Source organism: Myripristis murdjan, chromosome 24 (genome assembly GCF_902150065.1).
Source record: "Myripristis murdjan chromosome 24, fMyrMur1.1, whole genome shotgun sequence".
Lineage (NCBI taxonomy): Eukaryota > Metazoa > Chordata > Actinopteri > Holocentriformes > Holocentridae > Myripristis > Myripristis murdjan.
This window is the reverse complement of record NC_044003.1, coordinates 23,489,851-23,514,420: the sequence shown is the minus strand read 5'-3', so window position 1 is coordinate 23,514,420 and position 24,570 is coordinate 23,489,851. Positions and strand designations below refer to the sequence as shown.

Below are 24,570 nucleotides of genomic sequence, written 5' to 3'. Positions count from 1 at the left end.
TCTTCTTTAACTCTTTCTCCATCTCAGATCATGATCTCTTGCTCTCCGCTTGTCTACCGCCTTCTCTCTCGCTTCCCTCTGCCTCATCTTTCCTCTCATTCCCACCAAACAATTTCTTTCCCGCTATGCTATTCCATTCTTCTCCAACCTCTGCTTCCATCTTCTCAACCAAACAAATCTGTCTCCGGAGGTTACCCGAAGGGATGCAGATGCAGCAGAGCTGATTCTCGATGGTGTTAGCGTGAGCTGGTTGGCTGGGTTGCTGTGTGACTTTGAGAAATGTAGGAAAACTGGCTGTCGCTTGATGCACTAATTCAAGAAAATACCACTTGGCTGGGTCTGCGATGCTTTCGAGAGCTTTTCATTTGATTGTGACCAATGTGGAAAAGACGCAAATATGAAAATGACATGCCTCTGGTGGATCTGAATCATTATGGCCTGGACCTCGGAGCAGACAGCGATTCCTTTCCCAATAACCTCAATAACATGGGTGAAACTGACCTCAGATCATTGTCTATGGGGCAATGGAGCCTATTAGGGAGGTCGTGAGTAACTCTGCTCCAGGGATTCAGACATGCTCACTCGTCCTCACTCACCTCTGTAGTCTTCCAGGACACATCTTGCTTCAGCAGTACACACACACACACACACACACACACACACACACACACACGCACATTCATAAGCTCTTGCTGGAAGGCACTGCTGGGGCAGCCTGCCGTTACTCCTCAGCGTGTAGATGTGTCTGGAGAGCTGATGTGCCTCAATGGATTTTCTCGAGTGCTGCTTTCCACTAGGAATGAGTCACACAGTCCATCAGGGAATGGGGGCAAAAGGAATCTTTGGGGATTATTATTCTGATTCATGCACAGCTGTGGTCCAAGCTTAGCAGAATCCCTGTGTGGCATTAGAGCGTTGGGCAAATACAGAAATGCAGTACCATAACCGGCAGAAATGCACTATGCTTGCCTATGCGATATGCAAGCATGATGGTAATGTGTTTGTGGGGGAGAGTCTAGTAATCCATGTTTTCATATTTTGCAGGGGTATTTTCACATTGTTTTCAATTCAACGGGTGAGACACAACCAGAGCTATTGTACAGAGGAGCATGTTCCATCATTGTTACAGAAAATAAAGTGGGTGGCTTACAGAGATTAAATCGCAGTACTCAGAAGCATACACACATGCACTGACACACACACACACACACACACACACACACACACACACAAGGCCAGCCGGGGCATAAAAGCATGTGGGTGCACCACATTCTGCAACTGTGAACCACCATTCTGAGATGAGAGGTCTCTGTGTGAAAAATGCATTACCATGTTGCGGGGGCTTATTCAGGCTGGCAGTGAAATTTGAAGATTTAGAATAGTATGTGTTTGTGTTTGTGTGTGTGTGTGTGTGTGTGTGTGTGTGTGTGTGTGTGTGTGTGTGTGTGTGTGTAGGTTTGTGTGTGTGCACTGCTACTGCCTGCAAGCAAGGGAATAAAGGTTAAATCGAACACTTCTGTCAGTGTCCTGCGTCCAGCTGCAAGCATTCCTCCCAACGCCCCAGATTCCTACACGGAATTGCACAATCCTGCTCTCACACCCCCTGGTATTTCAGACAGAACAATGAACATTTAACAGCAAGATTTTTTTTTTTAAAACGACAAAATCCTCTGATGAGACTATACAGATGTTGAGGAGATATAAGCGGACCATGATGCAGTGTAGCTTGAGAGAGAGAGAGAGAGGGAGAGGGAGGGTGGGGGGAGGAATCTCCCTTGCCTCCCTATGAATGACATTTCAGGAGGAAACGCATTTGTAACACACCACGTACAGTAGCTGTGTTCTCATACCCACCCCCCTCCCATCCAATTTACCAGCATGGGATACATTTAGAGTCCTGGGGGTGTAGCTACACTACATGGTTCTCACATGACTGCATATTAAAAGTCAGCTTTAAAGCCAATGGGGTTTCGCCGTGTGAGTGACGTAAGGGGGCGGGGCGGTACGCTTGTGCGTGTGTGTGTGTGTGTGTGTGTGTGTGTGTGTGTGTGTGTGTGTGTGTACATGCGTGCGCGTGTGGAAGCCCCTCCGCCAAGCAGGCAGCTCCTGCACTGTAGGCGCAGTGTGCAGTGTGTGTGTGCAGCGCGGCTGACCTCCCTCCGCACTGAATGGACTAGATTCCCAGCCACGTAAGAAGTACAGCAGCACCACGGGAGAGGATGTCTTGCTGAATCAAGGGATAGGCCTGGGAAAGTCGGCCGGCCGTCCCTTCCCTCCAACACCTAGAGCAGCAGGCACACAGACGGCGCTTTTCTCATCTGGACTACACCGAGAGAGGACGTCGACTCCCGCACACAACAACAAAAGGACTCCAGCAGCAGTTCCGGATGGGGTTTTCTCCTTATGTGGTAGATGACAATCGCCGTGCATGGATATGAACTGGGGAAACAAGGCCGTGCACTGACCTGATACTAGTTAGCTAGCGAGGAAGCTAACTAGATAGCCCTGCACCTGCTAGCCATCAATTGTGTCTCGCTTCCAGCTGAATTCAGTAGCTTGCAAAACTTGCTTTTTATTTTACCGGCGCTACATTTTGAGGGGTCTCCGTGCCTGCAAGCTGTATTAAACGGGTTGTTTCTGTTTTATGAAACGTGCCATACTATTAACCGGCAAGATAAGCTAGCAAATTCAACTGTGGGCTAACTTGGCAGCCTTCATTCATTGTAAAGCTCACGTTTGGTAGCCTTTGTTGCAGTTTTTTACTCTGCCTACGTTACTCGCGCTGCTAGTCAGATTGCAGCAGGTCTTTGTAAAGCTCTCTAGTCATCTTGAGTTAGTAATGCTTTCATTTTAGCCCGGTCTTGGCGTTTTGCATGGGAAACAAAGGGGGGCACAGGAGCAGCCAAACTCTGCAACAATCATAGACACCCCCCATCCTCTTATTGTAGAAAAAGCCAGCCAAGCAGCTTTGTCGATTATCCTTCTCTGATAATCAGGCACGTCGAGTCGCAGTGAAATCATCATTTCTTTTTTTTCTTTTTTTTTTTTTTTTCATTTCAAGATCAACTAAAATAACAGTGTTGGACCATTGCGTTATATCCCTGCACTGAGTTTACAACGATCAAAGTGGTTCCCTAGCGAGAAGAGGAGCAAGGAGGAGGAAGGCCCCGGTTTTGTGGCGTTATTACACCATTCCTCATGAACATACAGAGGTCAAATCCTATTAACATTTCACGTTATGGGAGATCGCGACACAAATCGCACGATTTCGAAGAATTGTCTTGCCTAAGGACTACAGAGTCTCATCAGAGTTTCAGTCCCAACCTCGGGTCCCCCAGCCCGCCGGAGACCCCGGACTCCTCACACTGTATCTCCCGGATCGGGGACTACCTTTTGTTGGAGCCACTGGAGGGAGACCACGTTTTCAGAGCCGCCCACCTGCACAGCGGGGAAGAGCTCATATGTAAGGTTAGTATCATGGTGGGCACACTGCAACCACTGGACTGGCACTATCTCTCTCTCTCTCTTTTTTTTTTTTTTTTTTTTTTACCTGATGACAAAGACCACGACACATCAACAACCTGCAACCAGTAGCACCCTTTAAATGCATTTATCAGGATGTATGGTTATGGTTCCTTATGGGTATTAACCCCCATATACTGAATCCCCCCGGTTTTTATTTGCAGAGTAGTTTCCCGACATTTTCTTCCCACTTTAAAGAGGAAGCCTCACTATTATCATCCGAGTATAAGTTCTACCCATGCGATTTTTAGGAGAGGGGGGTTCTTTGAATGCAGAAAAGTGGCTCTCTCTGCATTTCTTTTGTTCTTGTCGGTGCTATTTTTCCCCTTAAAACGACCACAGATCACGCATCTTTTTTATTTAACTTTGCTACGGTGATTATGTCCATATGTCAGTGCACATTCCTCCTAAATGTACTTACTCGTTTAGGAAGCCCCCTTCCTCCCCCGCCTCCCCCACCACCAGTTCTTGATAAAGCCTTGAATTGTAAATGGAGAGCCGAGAGAGGAGCCTAATGGAAAAAGTGAATGGGCCGAGCTGCGTGGTTTGGATTGCATGATGTAACATTGACAAAGGAGTGAGTAATCACGCACACACTCCTCTCTCCGACTCCTATCCCCGCTCACCCGTGGCCTTTTGCCTCATCGTGTAAACTGAATAGGATTATTTTGCCCTCGAAGACATATTTGTTGCATGTATGTGCTCATATTGCGCTTATGCGGTCGAAATATATTTTTTTTTAGAGCACAGGAGAGAACAAGATAGGGCTAAAGAAGTTTTCAAGTTCAGTAACTGCACTGGCTTTGGCTGGTCCTTGACCATCTAACCATAAGAACTTGACCACGGTTCCCTTAAATGTTATGCACATCTTCATTGTCTCAACCACACATGCATTGCATTCTAAATTGACTTTTTTTTTTATTACTAATTATTAGGACACCAGTATGTCCCTGGAGTGTATTCAGCACAAAAGGGGCTCTCAGCAGGCTTATTTGGCTCAATGAAATGAGATGATAGTTATAAACAGGAGCATACCTTTTGCCCCATATAATGTGTCGTCATGGTGATAATAAATTCATGGCCGTTGGCACAACCTGTGTGCTAGCCTTACTATTTGACCTCGGTTTGTCTGTAGCTGTTTCAAAGCAGCACCAGAGATCAGTTTCTACCTGCAGGATTGATAATTTCTGCCAAGCTGGAAGCCTAGGTCACGGGTTTGGACCGTGAGAGCTGCGGGAAGTGCTTGTATTGACTGTGAGCAGAGAAGCCCTCTCACCTGAGCTGGTTGTGCTGAAAGTCAATTGAAGCGTTGCCATGGAAACGAAAGACACTGCAACCCCGGGCTGCAGTACATTCCAATTCACAAACTTGCCTGCCTCCCTCCCTGCCCCGACAAAGTGAAACACTGATGTGGTGGCAGATTTCTCACATTTGGCTTACTTGAAGAACACTTTGCACTTACCCAGTTGGTTTTAAATGTGTATCGACATTGGGAAAGGGCAAATAACTGACCGTTTGGCACAATTGATTTGGAGCTCTCCCTACATGTTCTCACCCTAAGACAACTGCCCAGCCTAATTATGGGATTATTGCACCCATAAGTTGTTCTGGATAAAATGTTGGCCAAACACAAAATGTGAATCTCTCCCCTCATCTGATTGCAGGTCTTCGACATTGGCCGCTACCAGGAGTCGCTGGCAGCCTACTTTGCTTTGGGGCAGCACCAGCACATTAACCAAATTCTGGAGATCTTGCTTGGGGAAACACGAGCCTATGTTTTCTTTGAGAGAAGCTATGGCGACATGCACTCTTTTGTCCGCACCTGCAAGAAGCTGCGGGAGGACGAGGCTGCCCGACTCTTCCATCAGATAGCCTCGGCTGTGGCGCATTGCCACGACAACGGACTGGTCCTCCGTGACCTCAAACTGAGAAAGTTTGTCTTCAAAAATGAGGACAGGTGAGTCGAACAGGCACCAAAGATTCAGCTGAGTTTTGCTTGTCTATTTTGCTTGCCACTGTGCACTTAATTATATTTTTCTTGTTTCATCTTTGTAGGTGGTATGTGATATTACAGTATTGTGTCAATGTTATCTCTGCATATCACACTGAAGGTAGTGTAAACTGAGACGGTGTAATACCAGACTGCCTAGCCCAGATATTATGCAGCGTGCAGGAAACATAAGCCCTTTGTGTTTCCCTCAGCTATTTTGTGCAGGGCTTTTTTGCATTTCTAGTGGAAGTGCAATTTTTAGCATGTGGAGATTGGCATATGGGATCAAATTTAGGGTGGATCATGTCAAGCAGAGGGAATTGTTGGATTTGTTCCACCCCAGATAGCAGAGCAGCTGCAGAACTGATAAGTAGAGACAGAGAAGTTCCCAGGTTTAGCTATGGTGGGACAGATGTTCAATTAGGCAGAGCTTTTGCCATTTAAGGCTACACTTCTGTAGAGGTCAGCAGCAGTGGACTGTAAACCATGTGTACAGTACACACAAGCTTACTGACCCCTGGTGGCAGTGTTTGGAAATTGCACCGCTTAAATCCAGGCGTTGTCTGTTTCCATGGAAACCTGTGATCGCCTCACCAATTTAATACTCCTAAAAATGTGTGTAGATGCTATGTCAAAAATAGTTTGTTATGACCCCTTTATCCTCAATGGGCACTGCTCAGAGCTTGTACTATCAGTGCTGCATCCATGGTTTCAAGGGAAGCTGTTTCCCCAGCTTGTCCTCATCTAATACCCTGTGGCAGAGGCACAGGCTGCCACTCGATGCCCTCTATCTGAAAGAGTGGCGTCACCATCTGGCACTAACTATGGAAAAGGGAAGTTGAGCTGCCTGCTGTATTCAATATGGGTCCAGTGACCTTGGCTGTCATACCAGCCTGCTCCAGGGCTGCGATGTCAAACCAGCCCCCCTTAAATGATTGATGTCTACTGGATATGAAGAGCAGCGGTGACAGTTTTGGGGCACATGGACTGTATGCCCTGTCAGGAGTCCTCTGGTAACTTATCAGCCCTCTTGGCTCAGTGGACATGAAGGTACAGCGGTGAGAAGAAGACGCTGCTATGGAGATGGAGCTCAATCCCAAGTGTATGATAAAGGGTTGCGGTGAACACATAGAAGGGAAGAAAAAAAGAGGGGGACCAGATGTAAGGGGATAGTACCACAGCAGGTTTCCACAGCATGTGTTGAGTTCCTGACCTGGTTATGTCATACTGCTGTCAGCCATTGACCAACCATCAGTGTGTGTGTAAAGTCCATAGGTCAAAGGTTGGCCATGAGTGGAATCCAACAGCACAGCAGAGCCACCTTTCGCAGGCTCTGGCCTCATCACGCATGGTGATCTCTTCACTCCTGCACCAAGAGATATTTTTAGGATCAGCACATATTTTAGATCCTGAACAGCTCAAATAAAAAGGCTACTCTGTGATTAAAAAATGGATGAAGCATTGTCCCTTAATGATTGACAGGTGAGGGAATTTGCTTCAAACAGCCATCTGTGTGTTTTTGTTTCTTTAAACCCTTCTCACGGTATTGCACATTCTCACACGTCGTTACGGATTAGTTGTTATCCAGGCACTAACATGTTATATTTGAATAAGTATTTGGCTCTTAATCTCTCATTGAGATCAAAGGGCATTTTCCTCACAAAAACAGTCAAATTTTCCTGAATGGAAAATGCAGAAACACTTTGCAGCATATGAACATAAGGTGAGGCCTCCTGCTCCTCAAACAAAGACGGATTACTATTACTGGCAATGAATCACTGAGCCACTGAGCGGGCTTACATGAAAGTGTACGCACGTGTCTCAGACAGCAAAGATTATAGTTTTGAATATGTATAAGCCAGTGCTTCTTGGCTCTGTCTCTTCCTAGTTAAACTGGAGCACAGCTCAGTTTACTCCCTGAAGATGCTACTACAGTCTCTTTGTCTTCCACATCATGTCTCACAGCCCTCGCACACAGATGGCAGCACTTGTGCCGCCTCACAAGTGTCTCCTTCGCCGTGCATGTGGAAAATTTGTTGCCTGAGCCTCTAAAGATTCTCCGTAACAATGTCACTGAAAAGCCAGCCGTTATCATCAGCACTCAGAAACTCATGGCTGCTGTTGTGGGGTTTAGAGAAGAGTCTAATGGATGCTATTTTAAGGGAAAAAGCCAAAGAAGAAAGCCCACATTGTTAAGACCGTTCTTCTCACAGTGAAACTGTTCAACACATGCAACTTAAGACGATCAGTCACCCATAATTAGGGTTCTTTGAATTGTGGAGGTCCCTCAAAAAGACCTATTTATAGGCTGATGCTATTTGGCAGTGCTTTTATCTAAGTGAAAGGAAATGTCAAACTTAAGCCCAGAGCATTATGTGCTCTACTTCCTCAGATACCCAAAAGTGATGTATCTAAAACAGTAGGATGACCATCAGAATTACTTGACCCCAATGATTTTGTTCAATGTTTTTGTGTACTTTTCAATTCCCTCAAATTCATTTTCACTTTACTGTGAGCAGTGGGTAATCTGTTATCTAGTTGGCATCCATAGGCTTTGTCTTTTATATCATTACATGTTTGTATGTATCCTTTTCTTATTAAAAGATGGCATCATGTTCAGTGTATTTTGTGTGCCCTTGTGTGTCTCCAGGAGCCTCGTGAAGCTGGAGAGCCTTGAGGACACTTATATCCTGGATGGTCACGACGACTCCCTGTCAGACAAACATGGCTGCCCGGCGTACGTCAGTCCTGAGATCCTCAATGCCAACGGCAGCTACTCGGGGAAGGCTGCCGACGTCTGGAGCCTGGGCGTCATGCTTTACACCATCCTCGTGGGCCGATACCCTTTCCACGACGTCGAGCCCGGCTCCCTGTTCAGCAAGATCCGCCGGGGCCACTTCAGCATCCCCGAGACGCTCACGCCCAAGGCCAAGTGCCTGATCCGCTCCATCCTCCGCCGCGAGCCCGCAGAGCGCCTCACCTCGCGGGAGATTCTGGAGCACCCTTGGTTTGCCTCCTCGGGGGCCTTGGGGGGTGCCGCGGTGCAGGGCAGAGCGGAACGAGAGCAGGAGCAGATGGTGCCTGAGGTGAACATGGAGGAGGAGCTGGAGCAGTTCTTCAGCTGAGCCAACACCAAGCACAAAGGGACGACTCTGCCACGGTCGGCTCGCCACGCTCACAGCAGAGCCAAAACAGTAGTTTAGAGATTAAACAGGTGAACATTTGTCACTCACAATAAAGGTGTTTCCATCTCGTTTTCTTTCCACCATTTCATGGAAAACCTTGAGCCTGGCATAACAAATGGCATCTATACATCACCTGGGGACGCACTCCCCCTCGGGGGTTGTCGCCGCCAAACATGCAAGTCGCAAACAATGTAGCAAATGTTCTTTTGGATCTGTTTGGTTTAATGTGGTGCTCTTTAAAAGTAGAGACATACACCGTTCTTGACACTATGGAAAGCATGAAGGGACAGGAGAACAGACAGGAAATCACGGAGAACAATTCGAAATGAATTGACAAAACGGCAACACCACTCCTTTACAGTTTGTTTTGTTCATGTCACAGCTTTAGGTAGCACCGATCCACAACCAGAGACCCAGGTCAGAAATAAATCACAAGTCAAAAACCCTGTTGTTCAAGTCGTTCACAGTGATACTATCGCTGACCTGGGACCGCTGGTTACAACATGGAGCAGCTTATGCCTGTGCTCCCGATCATCTAGATGGATGACCTCATCTTTGTTTTGTGTTCTATGTTTTGTGTCGCCATCTCTCATTTGTCTCTAAAAGGACATATTTATGTTATTCAGAAATCTTTGTCCCTGACACAGATGGTCACTTAAACTGCTCGTTTACTTGACTTGTTTTCAGTAATTTGTGTATTTCTACATCCTCAACCTTTTAAGCCTTTACCACACTGTCTTCATTACTACACTTTTCATTTTATTTTAGTAACAAGACTTTTTTTGTCCTGTTTTTTTGTTTTGAAGCTATTCCATTCTGTTGTTACTGCTGCTTTATTGTCCCTCCCCTAAACCTCAATCTGAAACTGTTCTCTTGGTCAGCCTCCAAATACGGCATCGTGCACTTGATGTGTTAGGTGAACGAATGATTCCACCTCTTACAAACTAGCTTCCTCTTATTTAATTCATTCTTCATTTGTAGGAACGAAAAACGTAACATTTATTTAAATTGTAACAACTATATATATATAAATATAAATAAATATATTTAAAAAATACATTGCAGGGTTTTTCTTTATTCAGAGATTCCTTTTTCATGTATGATGTAGGCAATATCTTTTGACACAGGACAGGTGCAACGGGGAAAAAGTCTGTCTGAAGTTTTAGAATAAACCAATATATCTTCTGTGCCAGTATTCCTGTGCCCGACCGCCCATGCCACTCGGTCTCCCTCATTTCTTTTTTCGACTTGATTGGAGTTATTCAGTGATAACTATTGCTATGACATGGTCTCTCCAGGGCCTCATGTTAGTTTTCTACTGCCTGCGTAGGTTCTGTGAAATGATCACGTTCGGAATGGGTAGCAGTGGACATGTTTTGTCGTATCTCAATGTTACTTGAATTTGTGTTTTTATCTAGTCATTGGCATGTGCCCTATGAATGCTATAGCCTGCCTAGCAGGGGGGAGAGGGGGTGGGGGGACGGGGTGCTTGTTTTTTAAGAAAAGTTAACGTGAAAAATTCTCAATTTGCTACTTTCTGAGTTGCTTTTCAAAACAACTATTGCTTTTATTGTTTTGTAGACTGAGCTACCTTTTTATTTAAGTTGGTGCTGATTTGGTGCTAATGTTTAGTCCTTTTGTTTCACGGAGGGGGTTGGTGCATGGTGGGATATCTGCCTCGGATGTTCTGATTGTATCGTAACAGATTCTGGTGTTTTGTCCAAATTTATTCAGTAAATAAATTGTGAACTGCTATAAGACTCTGTTTTTTCTTCCCTACATTTGAATTTTACTTGCACTAAAGCTAATAGTAAACACAATCGCAACACAACCCATCACACTCCAAAGGTTTCCCTAAGCTGCACCGCAACGAGTCTCTATCTCAGCAAATCCTATCCTCATTCATTCTAAAAATCTCATTTTTCTTCAAACAAGTGAAAAAATCTGCCACTGCGATGATGATCCCACTTGTTTCTGATGTGGAATCGGCACCTTAACAACTACTGACCTCACCATAAGCATGGCCCTTTCTTTTGTCCTGCTCCTCATTAAACAAACAAAAAAGTAACCGGTTGTGGCATCTCTGCTCATGGCGTGGTCACTCACTGTCCTCAGTGTGAGTCTTCATAACAGAATGCAGCTAAATTTGGCTGAAATGTGCACTGGGAACGGGATAATCCAGAAGATATAGTCTCAACTCTTTATCAAATGACTCGTTTGATGAGATATTTCACAAGACAGAGAGAGGAGTGTTTATCCCCGAGCTCCAGCTGAGTATTTCTAGGTCTGTGATGTAGAGATTTTGAACCCCAACTCATATAGCCATCATACACCCAATACAGTTTCAGCTAGTGTGCCTTAACAAAAGCACTTCCCAGTTCTGCATCACAAGACAGCAGTCACACACTGAACTTGAATTGAATCACTATTCCCAGTGTGTGCGGAGAAAAGGCTTTTGCTCCATCTGAACTGCTCTGTCAGCTCCACTCCATCTAAATGATTGCACAAGTGAAGCACTGGGAAAAGCTCTTTAGTCAAATAATTTTTCCTGGTAGCACTCTCAGGAGACACTCCTAACTATGTTGTTTTCTCTGTTCAGTTCGGTATGACAACACTGTAGCTCAGCGAGGCCAGATGACCTCTTTTGACTGCGCTGACCTCCTCCTGTCTTTGCATCCCCATGAGGAGGAAAATCACTTTGGATCCCATTTGCTCCTACAGTGCCAGGACATCATCTGCTGTGTGTTTATGTGTGTGCATGCGTGTGTATTGGTTTTGTGGGCCTGTGTATGTGCCCTGAGCTTGGTTGTCCTGTGCGGAGCTCCTCCACCTGTCATGTCTGTGCAGAGTAATCCTGATTAAAATTATATCTCTCAGACAAGGCAGACAGCTGCTGTAATAGCCAAAATGCTTGTTATCTCTCTTTGTGTAAATAAAGGATAAATGCATAAATACATGTCCTTTGACACACAATGACAAAGTCATGGGTCTGCTACACACCTGCTGGTACACTGTTGTGACAGCCTGTGTGTATCTCAGTGAAGGGGAGAGTCCTGCCTGCGCTGCCAGATAGTGAGCTGAATGAGGGCAAGGGGTTATTTGGAGACTAACAATGATTTCACAAGCTCTATGGAACAATTGTTTTCCTGGCAGCACTCTTAAAAGAGGTTCCCAGCGATATTATTCATCAACTTTTAAACGGATGGATTGCTGTTGTACTGTGTGCTCTGCGTCTTGTAAAATGTTTATGAGAGAAACACACATGCAAATGGGAACACTCGGTGTGTAAAGGATGGGAAAGTGAAAGAAAGGGGATGCTCAGCGAGCCCATTTGCAGCAGAAGGACCGCTTCCAGCGTCGCTGATGCGTGTTGGTCTGACCTCTAGTGGCAAAAAAGTGCAGGCATGCAGATTACAGCACCCGGTGCTGGCTGGCATTGAGAATGGCAAGGTTGATTTGTGCCAAGCCTTTGTGCCTTAATGTGAAGAGAATGTACGTCAACTGTGTGATCCGCCTTTTTTAAGCTTTTTATTAGACACATTTTCCAAACTCTGTGATCACAGACCTCACATATAAATTAGTCTGAGAAGTTGGAATCTGTGCAATTAGAACTTTCACTAATTAGCTTCTGCTGAGGCAGAAGCTCCTTTTTACGGTGTAAACAATCCCTAGGCAAACCTTATTACTGCTTCGGGTTTGATTGAATCTGACCTGATGTCTAAAATTAGAAGATTTTAGTTGCAAAGTCATTATCAGTTGCAAGATAAAAATTTATAGGCTTTCGTGAGCCAAGAGAGCAGCGACTAGCAGGCAGCCACATTTCTTACCCTACTTGGTTGTGCTGCCTGTTGACATGAATGATTCATCTCATGTTTACACTGTTCATTCAGTACCGCGCATTCCTACATTCTGTCAAACCGATGATGAAAACTGTTGACATTCACAAACCATTTCAAAACACACGAAAAGGATCTTAGAAAAAGGGCTCCAGCTTGGGCTAAATTATTCATGTGTGTTTGCAGCTAACTGTAACACCAGCACTGTGCCACAGCTATTTAGTTAAAGGGGAATACCATTCAAACTCAAGAGTTCATCCTTCATTTTTGAGCATGTTTTTATGTTTCTAATGGCTTTAACCTTCTGTCAAAGCAAGAAATCAGAGGAACAAGATTTTAACATGATGGCATAGCAAAGTACAACCTGAAGGTGCTCCATTAATAATGGATGGATGACTGACTATGAGGCCTTACGTGCCTTTTGTCTAATCCAAAAGGTTTTGTGGTGCTGCATCTATATAAAACACATGTAGTTACTCTTCCTCCTGTCACAGAAATCGTCTTTTGCAATTGATTCTCTTTCATATTGGTTTGGGAGAACGGCTGTGGGGGGAACGGCAGCCTCTTTTCTGTGACAAATGGCTGTGTGAGATAGTGGTAAATACTGTCTATGCAGACCAAACAGTCTCAATGCAAGGAAGCTGAAAATTCAGTGGTATTTGCTTTTAAGATTGTCCCCATATTTAAAGGCGCACTATATAAATATGTGTCGCGCAGACTGTACTTTACACACTCACTCACTTTCCCCTGGCTTGCTGCCGCAGCTCCACTGGATGCTGATGTATTGTTTTAAATTAGATTTGTGAGATAGATGGTGTTCTTCAAATTCAACAGTGCGACAAATCATATTTTATCCAAAGGTGACCCGCCTAAGCCTAAACAGACTTAATTTGGCAGCAGTTATGAGGAGAGCTGAACCTCAGTGCCTTGCTATTTTTATGTGCATGATTCCTAGGCTGCATCTGACCTCAACCAGTTTAAGAATCAGTCAGGCAATAACATTATTTTTGCCCAGAAACAAGGGAGGATGAACAGCCCCCTTACTCCCGCGCTGTTACTCCACAGTTTTCTGCAGGAATATGAGTATTCTGCAATTCAATTAACTCTGAGCGGGTTCAGTTTCGATTTTATGTAACTCCAGGGAACAACTGTGCTGTCTGGGAGCAGTGAAAGTTTTTTGTGTTCCACCGAGCTGGTCCAATTAAGGTTAATAGCATGGTTGTGTAACGATCCTGCTACAACAAGGCCCTTTTCAAACCTCGCTGCTATTGTGACTCGGCTTGGCAGAACAGAGGCATCCCCAGTGGAGCCAGGAGGCTATAAAGGTGCTTCGGTGAGCAGGTCCCCAGGCGCAGGCCAGTGCACATGGGTACCCTTGGGTGTTCTGGCACAGCTCTGTGGCAGGGCACCAAGGAAAACACACAGACAACAGATGGCCTCTGTTGTCTTCCACCCATCCATGAGGCTTCTGCTGGCTCTGAGTTACAAGACCCACCGAGCAAGAGGGACGAACAGAGAGAGAGAGAGAGAGGGGCATAAGCCTCAGACTCACTCAGGTGGATAGGTGAGACACTTTTACACAAGCTTTATCTCAAGTATCACTGATTACGTCATTCAAAATGTTGCAATTATGTAAGCCAAGCAAAGGTCTTTAATTAGGAAAAAATTCTAGAAGTAACCCAAGGGAGTTTTACTCGCCAGCATGCCAGCTAATCGTTCGGGTATGAGCAACATGTTGTTCCACTCGACAGTGAAGACCATTTTGTCCCAAAACAAGAGGGGGTCAACACTTTATATTACATTTAGACAGTGTGAAGGTACAACACAGCTCCCTGTAGCACATGTGCATAAAAGTCATCATGTGTTGTGTTTGGGAGTGGAGATTAGAGACGCTGCTTTCAACACTAGATGGTGCTCAGTCACAGAATTTTCGGGTGGAAGTGGCCGGTAGTCTGTTTTCATGCACTGCAAAAAAGCTTCAATAAATCATTTAATTTCAAATTAAGTTGTAAATCTTAATTTTTTTAATACATTACATTATCCCACATTTTCCTCAAGCAACTTCATTTGTTTTGGCATGTTTTTTTTCCTGGCAACAAGCATAAATATGTTGAAATAAGGCAGATTAAGGCAGATCACTAGTATCAAGAAAATTATAGGTGATTTAAAAAAAAAAATCTGGAAAGAAGAAGAAGAAGAAGATGAAGAAGAAGAAGAAGAAGAAGAAGAAGAAGAAGAAGAAGAAGAAGAAGAAGAAACCTCACCCCACTCGTAGATTTTTCACATATTCTGGGAAAAGAAAGTGAACTGATTTTTATGCTGAATATGTGATGACATAACTTGTTCAAATAGAGTTTTTTTTTTTTTTTTTTCCCAGTCTGAAGGTCTACCACATTCCCTATCTGGTCAAATTTACTTTAATGTGATGTTCTTTACTTGCCTGTAAAAGAGAGTTATAATGTATAATGCATGCCCTGTTTTGTCAGGGTTCAAAAGCTCTAGGCCAGTGTTTCTCTATTATCTATTTTTAATACTAGATAGACTCCTACATTTTGCCAGAGAGCTGTATTTATTGATGGTTAGGGTAATAATGTATGCATTAATGCCATCAAAAGGGACTGCTGAGGTTCAACTCTGTATTATGCTATCTGTTACTCTTCACTGTGTGGTCTTCAAAAAACACATTCAAATTGTTAAATGTCCTTAAAAAAATAAATTTAATGGAAGCTCTGATGATCCTAATCTGGTAATTTACTCCTCAAAAGCCATTTAGTATCAGTTTTACACTCAAGGAAACATAAAACCACTCTGCTTTTGAATATTGTCCCCCTCAGTGGATAGCAGTGAGTAAAACCGCAGGGAGGCTGAAGGCCATGACAGCGTTAGGCCGCACAAGCGCTTGCAACCGAAACACAGTCACAATTAAGCATTAGGAATATTTTTTTAATGCAACTTGCTTATATTTGACAGTTCGCAAAAAAATGGCTGTTTTGTCGAGCACTGGCCCAATTATCTGGTCAGTAAACAGCATAATCACAGCCTCAAGATGACAAAGTAAATTGGAGAGCGGTCTTGCATGCTGTCCCTGTTTTTCAACACCCTTTTGTCAATACCCAATTATCCTCTCTGTTGCACTTCCCTCTGATAGCACATGACTTAAAATAGCTTTTTTGTTGCATTGTTTTCTAATTGCAGCGATCCAGAGGCGCTTGACGCATTGATCAAACATTAGAGGCTTTAAATAGGGTGTGAGCAAGGTTGGTTGGAGCAGAAGAAGATCACAGAGCGGTTTCACACCCTCCAGAGCCGTTGCAAAAGATATCTTCTTGGCTCATTTGTCATTTCTCTCCACTGTTTAAAAGGCTCTGAGACGATGATACAGCCTGCATTAGACCGTTTCTTCATTCCTGACATCTGTAGTTGGTGTGAATGTTGCCATATAAGGACTCTCATGCACCAGATTAAGCACTGATTGCCAGTTGTGTCTGAATACATTAATCATGGGACATTCAGTGCTCTATAGGCCCCAAGAGTACACGGAGGAATCAATTCTGCAGAGCCAGTCGTCTTTGTGATAGCTCAGTGTTTGCCAAGGACACTGTTAATGTTTGCCTCATTGCTGATAAATTTAATGTCTTTCATTTTGCTTCATTCACTGACATGCAGGCCCTTCCTATATGTAATATTGACTTTGGTTGGAAGATATGGCTTGTACACACATCCATGCAACACCTATTTACACTCTAAACATAATTAGCAGGCAATGAGCAACTTCTACTGAGCAAATGGCACGGTGCTTTGGCTAAGTGTCATGTCATTTTGATATTGCTCCAAAATATGTTTTATTAACAGTGCAACAATTGAGTGAGACTTGAAACAACATGTTTTTGTTACCACAATCATTAATTGAGCCCCTGACAAGCAACTGAAGTTCACCAAGTAGTTTCAGTCCCAGTGGGCTGGCTCAGGGCCCTCAAAAGCTTTAAATCATCTGGTTAAAAAAAAAAAAAGAAAGAAAGAAAGAAAGAAAAAAGTCAGAGTCGTGACTGAACCAAATTGCCAGATTCTAGCCCTGTGGGAGGGATAATTGGGTGAAACAGGTGGTTTTGTGCCTTACTGAGGTGTTAGACAAGAAGAAAGAAGAAAACAGAAAACAACACAGGCTCATTTTTGATAAAAAACCTCTGAAGCGTGCAGCTTCGAGTTTGGGGTATGAGAATAAGTCAGAAGGCTGTAGCATTCCTCAAACCAGCGAGTGGCTGAACATCTTGAAAACTGCCTGGAAACATATGAATGAAACGTAGTGTATACATTTAAAACACAGCTCTTCATGTATATTTTATAAGCTGTACTCTTTTGCAGCAATCTGGCTTTGCCTCAGATCAAACTTGAAAAAACCCAGCTGAGCAGATTTTTATTTTAAATTGTATTGGAAATCCCAAGGTTTCCAAAGATACCAAATATTTCATGCTGACTTACAGTGAAATGTGTATAAAATTATGCACAAGATGTCTAGGTGTTACTTATATGATGTTATGGTGCAGCCATAAAACATTGGATTCTGATGTCTGAATATTTCACTCAGTGCAAGTTCAATGAAGAGCTGCAACCACTGGATACAGAATATACTGTGTCATGCCATTAGTTATACCATTATGCCAGACAATTTAAGGGGAATTTAGAATTGAAAGGGTTGAACTCTTTGGTTAGTGGCATTGAGTTAGTTGACACAATTTGTGTCAGTCTAATATGAACAAACTTTGGTGCAGTGGGGTCAAAAACTGAAAAAAGTACCTACAAATAAAGTTCTAAAAAAGTCAAAGTGGTATGAAATTCATCATGGCTGACTTGGCTGATTGCCTGCTAAATATGTGAGCTGAGTACTGAGTTGCGTAAGCGCCACAATGTAGCAGTTACAGCCTGTTCAAATTGTTCAGCTTCAGTCATTAATTGTTGAGCATTCTCCAAGCCAATTATGAAGCCAAGTAAGAGATTATTTTTTCCTCTTGACCTTGCAGATCATTCTGCTTTTGCTGATTTTTGTCACGATTTCTGTGCTGAACAGTTGCTCATAAAAAAAATATTAAAAAAAACACCCACACACGTGTACATACACACAATCAGACTCGATGAACCCAACACCACTCTGCAGAGCTGTGATGTAATTAGACTTCTAAATTGGAAGAGAGGCTTTTGCCACCTGCGGCAGCAAGAGTGTAAGTTTGTGGTCATCTCTCGAGAAATTGCGCCCGCTAATTGTTTTGGTTTGCAGGCATGGCAGACGGAAGGGAAAATGCGACAATTCAAAGTCTAGCCTTCTCTTAAGTCACTCCTCAAACTGCACAATCTGCTGGCAGTCAGGGACATTGTGATCAATTTGCAAGGTTTATTGTTACAAAACTGGCAATTTACTTCACATTTCACTTGTATAAAAGGCCAATTCAACATCACTGCAACACTGGGAATGACAGCTGTATAACTTCATGCTTAACATCTCTGTTGCATTGACAAGACAAGGAACACCCTGCCAGAGAGGGAAATTTATTTTACATCAAAAACTGCATTGAACAAGACAGACGGGGTGCAAACTGCTGTCATAGTTTGGGTGCGTGGCGTGAATATTATTGTATTTGAATGTTAGCCAAGTATTCACCCCGCTGTAAACATTTGCATTTCTGAAAACTTGGCATTGCCACGCTTTTTTCCTCATGGCTCCCATCCCCTAGTCAGAAAGTCATCCTGAATGTAAATTTTGGCTTCACTTGATGCCCATGCCGTCCCCCCACATCCCCCCCACAGTGAAACATCAGGATCACTTTTTCAAGATGCACAAATTAAGGATGTTAACATGAGTTTGGCTCCCCAGGCTAATCAGAGAGTCTTAGCTGCTGATTAATCATAAAATACCAAAGTTTCTGTGGTCACCCCGTGATGCTTCCAAAAGAAACACGAGTCTAACCAGCGAGTTTTGGGATTGATTCCATGTGTTTCATTTCTGCGCAGATCCTGTATGGATTTCTCCCTGGACCAACTTGAGACTTGCTGTCTGCTTCATTTCTGTTTTCTTGGACAAATGTGATGTTCACTCTCGTCTTTCTCCTCTTTTCTTTTGTCCAATTTTGCTCAAAACAATATTGACAGCATCAGAGTCTTGCTTTGAGAAGAGCTGAAGTCTACCATAAAAGATCCCATAATTCTGTGCAACCATGCTGCAGCCATGGAGGAAAGGGTAAAAAAAGAAAAAGAAAAAAGGGTTCCTTCAAATGTTTATTTCATAAACTCAAAGAAATTATACAAATACTGGTTGTTATCTCATCATATCAAAGATGATCATGTTGTGTGTCTTCCACTTATATCCGAATGATGAAACACATCATTTTCTATAATGAATCTGAGGGATTCAGTGAGGAATAACCTTACATTTATGCATATTTCTGTGGTTAGTTGAAAACCTCATATTTCCAAAATCTCAACTTAATCTTGATAATCAAAATATTTTTTTGCTTGACCACAATATATCCAAAGTTTGCAGAATTTTCTCGACCTGTAGAGGATATAATTGTTCAATTGATGTTAAAAGAAGAAAACAGCCAAGGTTGGAGTTACGAGGTTTTCAGCTGACAGAAACAATGTGCACATTCTCACTGTGAACTCTACAAAACACATCTTGAGATTTCCGTGTCTGCATGTCTTCCGTGTCAAGAGGTTTTAACAAAATTATACAGCTTGCAGCACAACATATGTTTTTATTTAATGTAATTTATTTATTTATTTATGTATTTTTGCAGTGTTTGCATACTGGAATGTCTATCAGATAAGAGTTTATATCTGAAGGTGAGCTCGGATTATCTTAAAATCTATCCTCAAACAGTATGCCTCAGGTCTAGCTTTTTTTTTTTTTTTTTTTTTTTTTAAAGCCAGTCAGTGATAATTACATTAAGGCTGGCTGCAAAGCTTTCACATTGGTCACATGTAAGTCCCCCAGACACTTTTGCAATCGTTCTACCACTTGAAAGATGTAATTACTCATTTTAGTTTGATTAAAACACTTTTCCAGAGGCCTGGGGTTCAATTTTGGGAACTCCACTTGAAAACCTAAACACCAAAATATCCACAAATTTTGCATCTCATCATTTGAAACTCTGCCGTGCATGTCCTCAGAATGACTTGATTTTCCTACTCGGTGATAAATGCAAAGGATGCATGAAAAACTTTAACCTGATGTCTCGGGGTGAACACGTGAGAGGACAGTTACACAATATGGGACACAATGTGCAGAACAAAACACGACACGACCTCACATATGTTGCAGAGGACACGCGGCATGCCAATAGAAATAAACCGAGCACAAGTGCACAAAAGCCGAGGAACTGCATCGGTGCAGCAGCAATGACACGGTTTGTAACAGCAGTGGCGTAGGCACAAAAGTGCAAAGTACAAGCAGGCTGATAGATTGCCCAAAGTGAATAATAGATAAAAAGACACTGATGGATAGCCTGTGGAAGTGAATGAGAGCATCAGGCATGAAAAGAAGTGCTTTCCTGGTTTCCAGGTGTCTTTCAGCAGGACAGTTTGTTCCACCAGCTGCAGATTTCACACTCAGCCCTCCAACTCCTTCTGGCTCAAGTGGACCAGACACATAACTACTGAGAGAAACAGGAGCCTTACTCTCTGTTTTTATTATTGCACTATTTTGGTCTGCTTTCATTAAGTTGCTGTGTATAATACAGGGGGAAAAAAATCCACAAACAGCAAGATGAAATGATAGTTAGACTCATAGATGTGGTTTATTTTTCCCACTGCCCCCTGAGCCCAATTACTGTTGTTTACAGCCTCCAGATTTTGTCACATTGAGGGTATACTAAAGGGCATGAGCAGCACAGCGCTTTGCAGAAACATTGGCACCCTTGGTAAGTAATTGCACAATAACCTGCCAACGATAACACAGCTTTAATCACACCACTACATGCAGAAAACGGAAAAAGGTGATTTTTATTCAGAGGCAACAGAGTTTATATATTTGAATGTGTTTTTAGTTAAATTAATAAAAAATAATGGCATGCAGGCTTTTTTTTTTTATTATTACATTAGGTCCTTGTAAATTTGATTATGCCTTGATTATAAATATAATTAAATTCAACTCACCAGCCACATATCTTAAGAATCTATATGACTTTCATGATATGTTACCTTGAGATTCTCTGGCCTGTTAAACTAAACTAAGGTTCTTAAATTAAAAAGAGAAGCTTATTAAGATTTTCATAAAATTTCATATCCTGTTCAGATGTCTTAATATCGAAGTGCTGAGAGTTCAAAACACTCTAAAGTTATCACTTTGCTGTCACAGCAGATAAAGATACACTATAATTTTGCTAATTAGCTGAGCACCATGGTTCCTTGTTGTTCATTGTTTTTTTTTTTTCTTTTTTCTTCATTTTTTTTTTTTTTTTTACAGCCTTTGTATTGCATCTTGGGGCTGCCATTAACTGCAGAATTGTGCTGTGTCTTCCTCCCTATCCCTTTTTTCTTTTGTTTTTGGAGTCATGCTATCGAATCTACCATCAAATGGTCCCGCAGAGCTTTCTCCATCATCAAATATAATAAGATTCCGTCAGAAAAGTAATTTTATACAAACAGATATAAAATAGCAAGCTTTTCTCAGTCAATATGAAAGACTTTTAATTCAAGATAGTACCTGCCGGTTCAGTTGAGGCTCATTGGGCCCTACAATGTCTTAGCACACACCATTTCACACCATCTAACATATTGCTATGGCTGTAGGCAACAGCTGAAAGACTTTTGAAATTCCTGCAAAATAGAGTTTGACCCCTGATATGGTCTGCTCCCTATTCTGCCAAGTGTGACATTTTGATGCAATGGTGGATGCCTCGGGAGTATTGAAAAGCATATATCTTACTTTCTGCATCAATATCCTGCTTTTTCCTGCACTAATCTATACCAGCCTAACAGTCTGCATTTCATAGCTGCCATGAATTTTGAAAACCTGACTACAAAAAATGGCAGACAGAAGAAGCGGTGATAAAAGCAACCAAGACCAACCCTTTCAGCTTACTGAGCATTCTTTTGATTAATGTACATAAGTATTATACACCTCTGTAGGCGAGTCAGTGATTATTGTATTTTCTTGTCACCATACACAGCACAGCACACCATACACTTTTGTCAGAGGTGCCTTGACAAAGCAGGCTGAGTGTAATTGCATATTGGACCAAGCTTTCTCTAACAACATAAAGCACTGATTTCTTATTTCATGTTCTGTGAAGGGCCCTGTGGAACAAAAGCGGGAAATATATGTATTATAAGAAACACTAATGCATGTTACTCCATTTATGGATCATATTTCCAAAGCGTGAGCCCTATATAGCTTATATGTGGTCAGAGTTGGGTCACCAATAAGAACTGCATGCCTTGTGTTATTCAGCTCACAAAATGAAGTAAATCACCAATATCAGTTTCATCTCCAGCGATTTAAATCCCATCTTTGATTACCTCACAAATTATAATTGGAAATTAGATTATATGTACTCTGCAATCTCAATAATCAGATGCTAATTATTTTATAGACAAGTGATCTTTAATCAGGCCAGGCAGTTTATACCTTACAAGTAATTCATTATTCAGCGCTGTCAGTTCCTATTGGGACCCCGGGGTGCTTTGGGTACACTATTGCAGGAGTTCCAAGCTTTTTCACGCAATGGACCCCCAGATAGATGCACATTAGACCACGGGGTTCCATTTGCACATCATTGTTCATTTTCTCATTGTGCTAACATCTGGGGAGTGGAAATAAAAAGGAAATGAGACTATTCCACGTGTTGCCGGGGAGCCTCCGGAACCCCGTAAAGAAGCCCCGGCGGTCCCAGGACCCCGTTGTGGGAGCCGCTCAGCCGATGCCTGCTCGAGCTCGGCTCTGCATGCACGTGCAATTGCGCCGACCGGCAAGCGGGGGGCGCTGTAGGGCTGGTGTGAGGAAAGCGAGAGTGGGAAGGGGAGGAGCAGCATCGGGAGTAAAGTAGCCACACGGTGTGCCAGTCCGACCAAGCAGGCGCTTACATCTCAGATCCGCCGCCGTGCTGCGAGCACATAAAGACGCGTTTGCCAAGTCCCGTCCACTCCACTTGGTGACGTGCAGAGCCGAGCAAAGACTGGACATTTAACAAGCAGCACACAGCCGCTGCCGCCAGACAGTGTTGTACATTTTGCTGTAAAATGCAACAGCAGTCTTTGCGGGATAAAGACAGCATTCATACATAAGCGTCGTAGCGAAACAAGGACAAACGCCGGGGGACAGAAGCAGCGAGCAGGGAGGTAAGAGCTCAGTCAGTGGAGGTGGACAGCTCGCCACTCTCACTTCATGCAGGCCTGTGTTGATTTTTTTGTATGTGTGTGCATGTGTGTGTGTGTGATGTGCTCTCTGTCAGGCAGAGTGTGCACCGTGCACAGGCACTTGTCCTATCGTGAATGGCGTGAATGAATGAGAGGAGGATCATCAGTTCCACTGCCACCCCTTAGCTGAGGACCATAGCCTACCAAATGGTGTGTGCGGCGCTCACGTTGTGCGCAAGCGCTCCTGGAAGAGAGGAAAAAACTTCCTGCATGTCTTAGAGCTGCTGACAGAAACAGAACAGGTTAGCAAAATATCACTGCATCCCATTCAAGGAGGCAGTGGTAAATAAAAAATATAAATGATAATAATAAAAAAAAAAAAGTGGGTAAACTAGGACTTGGAGTGGGTGACAGCCAGCAGTATAAATAAAAATCAGGGTTGTTTTCAGAAAAACAACAACAAAAGAGCCCCTTTGTGTTGCAACTTAAAACAGTTTGATGCTAACAAAGTATGAATTTATGTCAGAGAGGTTTTGCCAGCCTAAAAACGCTGGTAAACCATTCATCAAATAAATGGAAAAAAAAAAAGAATGAATTTGATGTGGCATTCCTGAATTCATGAATGTGCTTTTTTAAAATACGCAGCAATAAATAATTGATTTCTGCAATGATTCCAAAAATATCCCAAATGCAGAGATTGCAGCATCATTCACATGCTGTGTATGTTTGTGCTCACTCTGCAAAGCATATGTATATTTATAAACTCCTCTTATCATCGGCTGCACATTTACATAACCCATCACACAAGACTCATTTGCGCAGTCCAAACAACAAAACATCACCCACCACAAGTTCCAGGTGCTGTTAACATTGGCCAGACCCAGAGAAATGGAGCAGCGGCTGTGATGGGGAGCGCTGCTCTCTCCCCTCAACCAGAGAGCCTGTGCCGAATATCACCTTTAACACCGAATCCACCTGTTTCCAAAATGCTGGCCACTCTTTAGTGGCAAAGCATTTGTTTGCATGAGGCCAGTGGAGGTGAAAAGGCACTGACAGGAGAAAGAAGTTGATCCTGATCAAAGTATTATCACATTTAATCCACTATCCATATTTAGCATGATTTATATCACCTGTCATGTCTGCATGTGGGATTTAGCCCAACACTCTTGCCTTGGCACTGATAGCTGTTTACAAGCTCCGACATGAGCGTGGCATTTCTATATATATATATAAATGGATGAACAACCCTGGCCTGAGTGGGGGTTTCTATTTATAAAATGGATGCCCCCCCTTCAGCGTTTTTATTGTATTAACAAGACAAACATGTGAGTCAGGAGTGGGACACACTTCCATTGATGACATTTGAAAACCTACCAGGCTATCGTGCATCAAGGCAGGGATTAAAGGCTTTAGTTCTTGTCCTCCCTGAGCAAGCAGGGAGCTCTGCACTCGATGAGGTGAGACAATGCATTTGCCTCAGAGCTGGGGCCATTTAGCAGGGTCTTCTCGCCTCATCTATACGACCGAGAATTGTCTCTGCATATTTAGAGGGACCCGGTAGCTGCAGGTGGATGATTATGCTGCATAAAGAGATGTGCATATATGCGTGTGTGTGTGTGTGTGTGTTTCTACGTAGCTTTATAAGCTACTGAGCTTTATAGTCAAGTAAGCTCCTGCTTTCCCTCTATGG

At 43.1% G+C, this 24,570-nt stretch overlaps 2 protein-coding genes across 5 annotated transcripts in view; both read left to right on the top strand.

The window, feature by feature from the left end:
- The first annotated feature begins 2,060 nt into the window (after window positions 1-2,060).
- trib2 (tribbles pseudokinase 2) lies at window positions 2,061-9,637 on the top strand. Of its 2 annotated transcripts, XM_030047258.1 has the most exons (4): window positions 2,061-2,408; window positions 3,062-3,468; window positions 5,187-5,479; window positions 8,163-9,637. In XM_030047258.1, exons 2-4 carry the CDS (start codon window positions 3,199-3,201, stop codon window positions 8,635-8,637), a joined length of 1,038 nt encoding a protein of 345 aa, XP_029903118.1. In that variant the 5' UTR covers window positions 2,061-2,408; window positions 3,062-3,198; the 3' UTR covers window positions 8,638-9,637. The 2 variants fall into 2 exon arrangements, with proteins under 2 accessions (XP_029903118.1, XP_029903117.1); XM_030047257.1 differs by having other exon boundaries at window positions 2,061-3,468.
- A 12,957-nt stretch (window positions 9,638-22,594) lies between these two features.
- Window positions 22,595-24,570, top strand: part of klhl29 (kelch like family member 29) — a 222,630-nt gene continuing 220,654 nt past the window's right edge. For all 3 annotated transcript variants that reach the window (XM_030047294.1, XM_030047293.1, XM_030047295.1), the window contains exon 1: window positions 22,595-22,862. The gene's annotated coding sequence lies outside the window, so the exon portion shown is untranslated. The remainder of the gene's footprint in view (window positions 22,863-24,570) is intronic.

Coding starts and splice junctions, on each gene's coding strand:
- trib2 (XM_030047258.1), top strand. CDS start 3,199: ATGAACATACAGAGGTCAAATCCTATTAACATTTCACGTTATGGGAGA. Junction 3,469..5,186: donor GGGAAGAGCTCATATGTAAG/GTTAGTATCATG, acceptor ATCTGATTGCAG/GTCTTCGACATTGGCCGCTA. Junction 5,480..8,162: donor GTCTTCAAAAATGAGGACAG/GTGAGTCGAACA, acceptor GTGTGTCTCCAG/GAGCCTCGTGAAGCTGGAGA.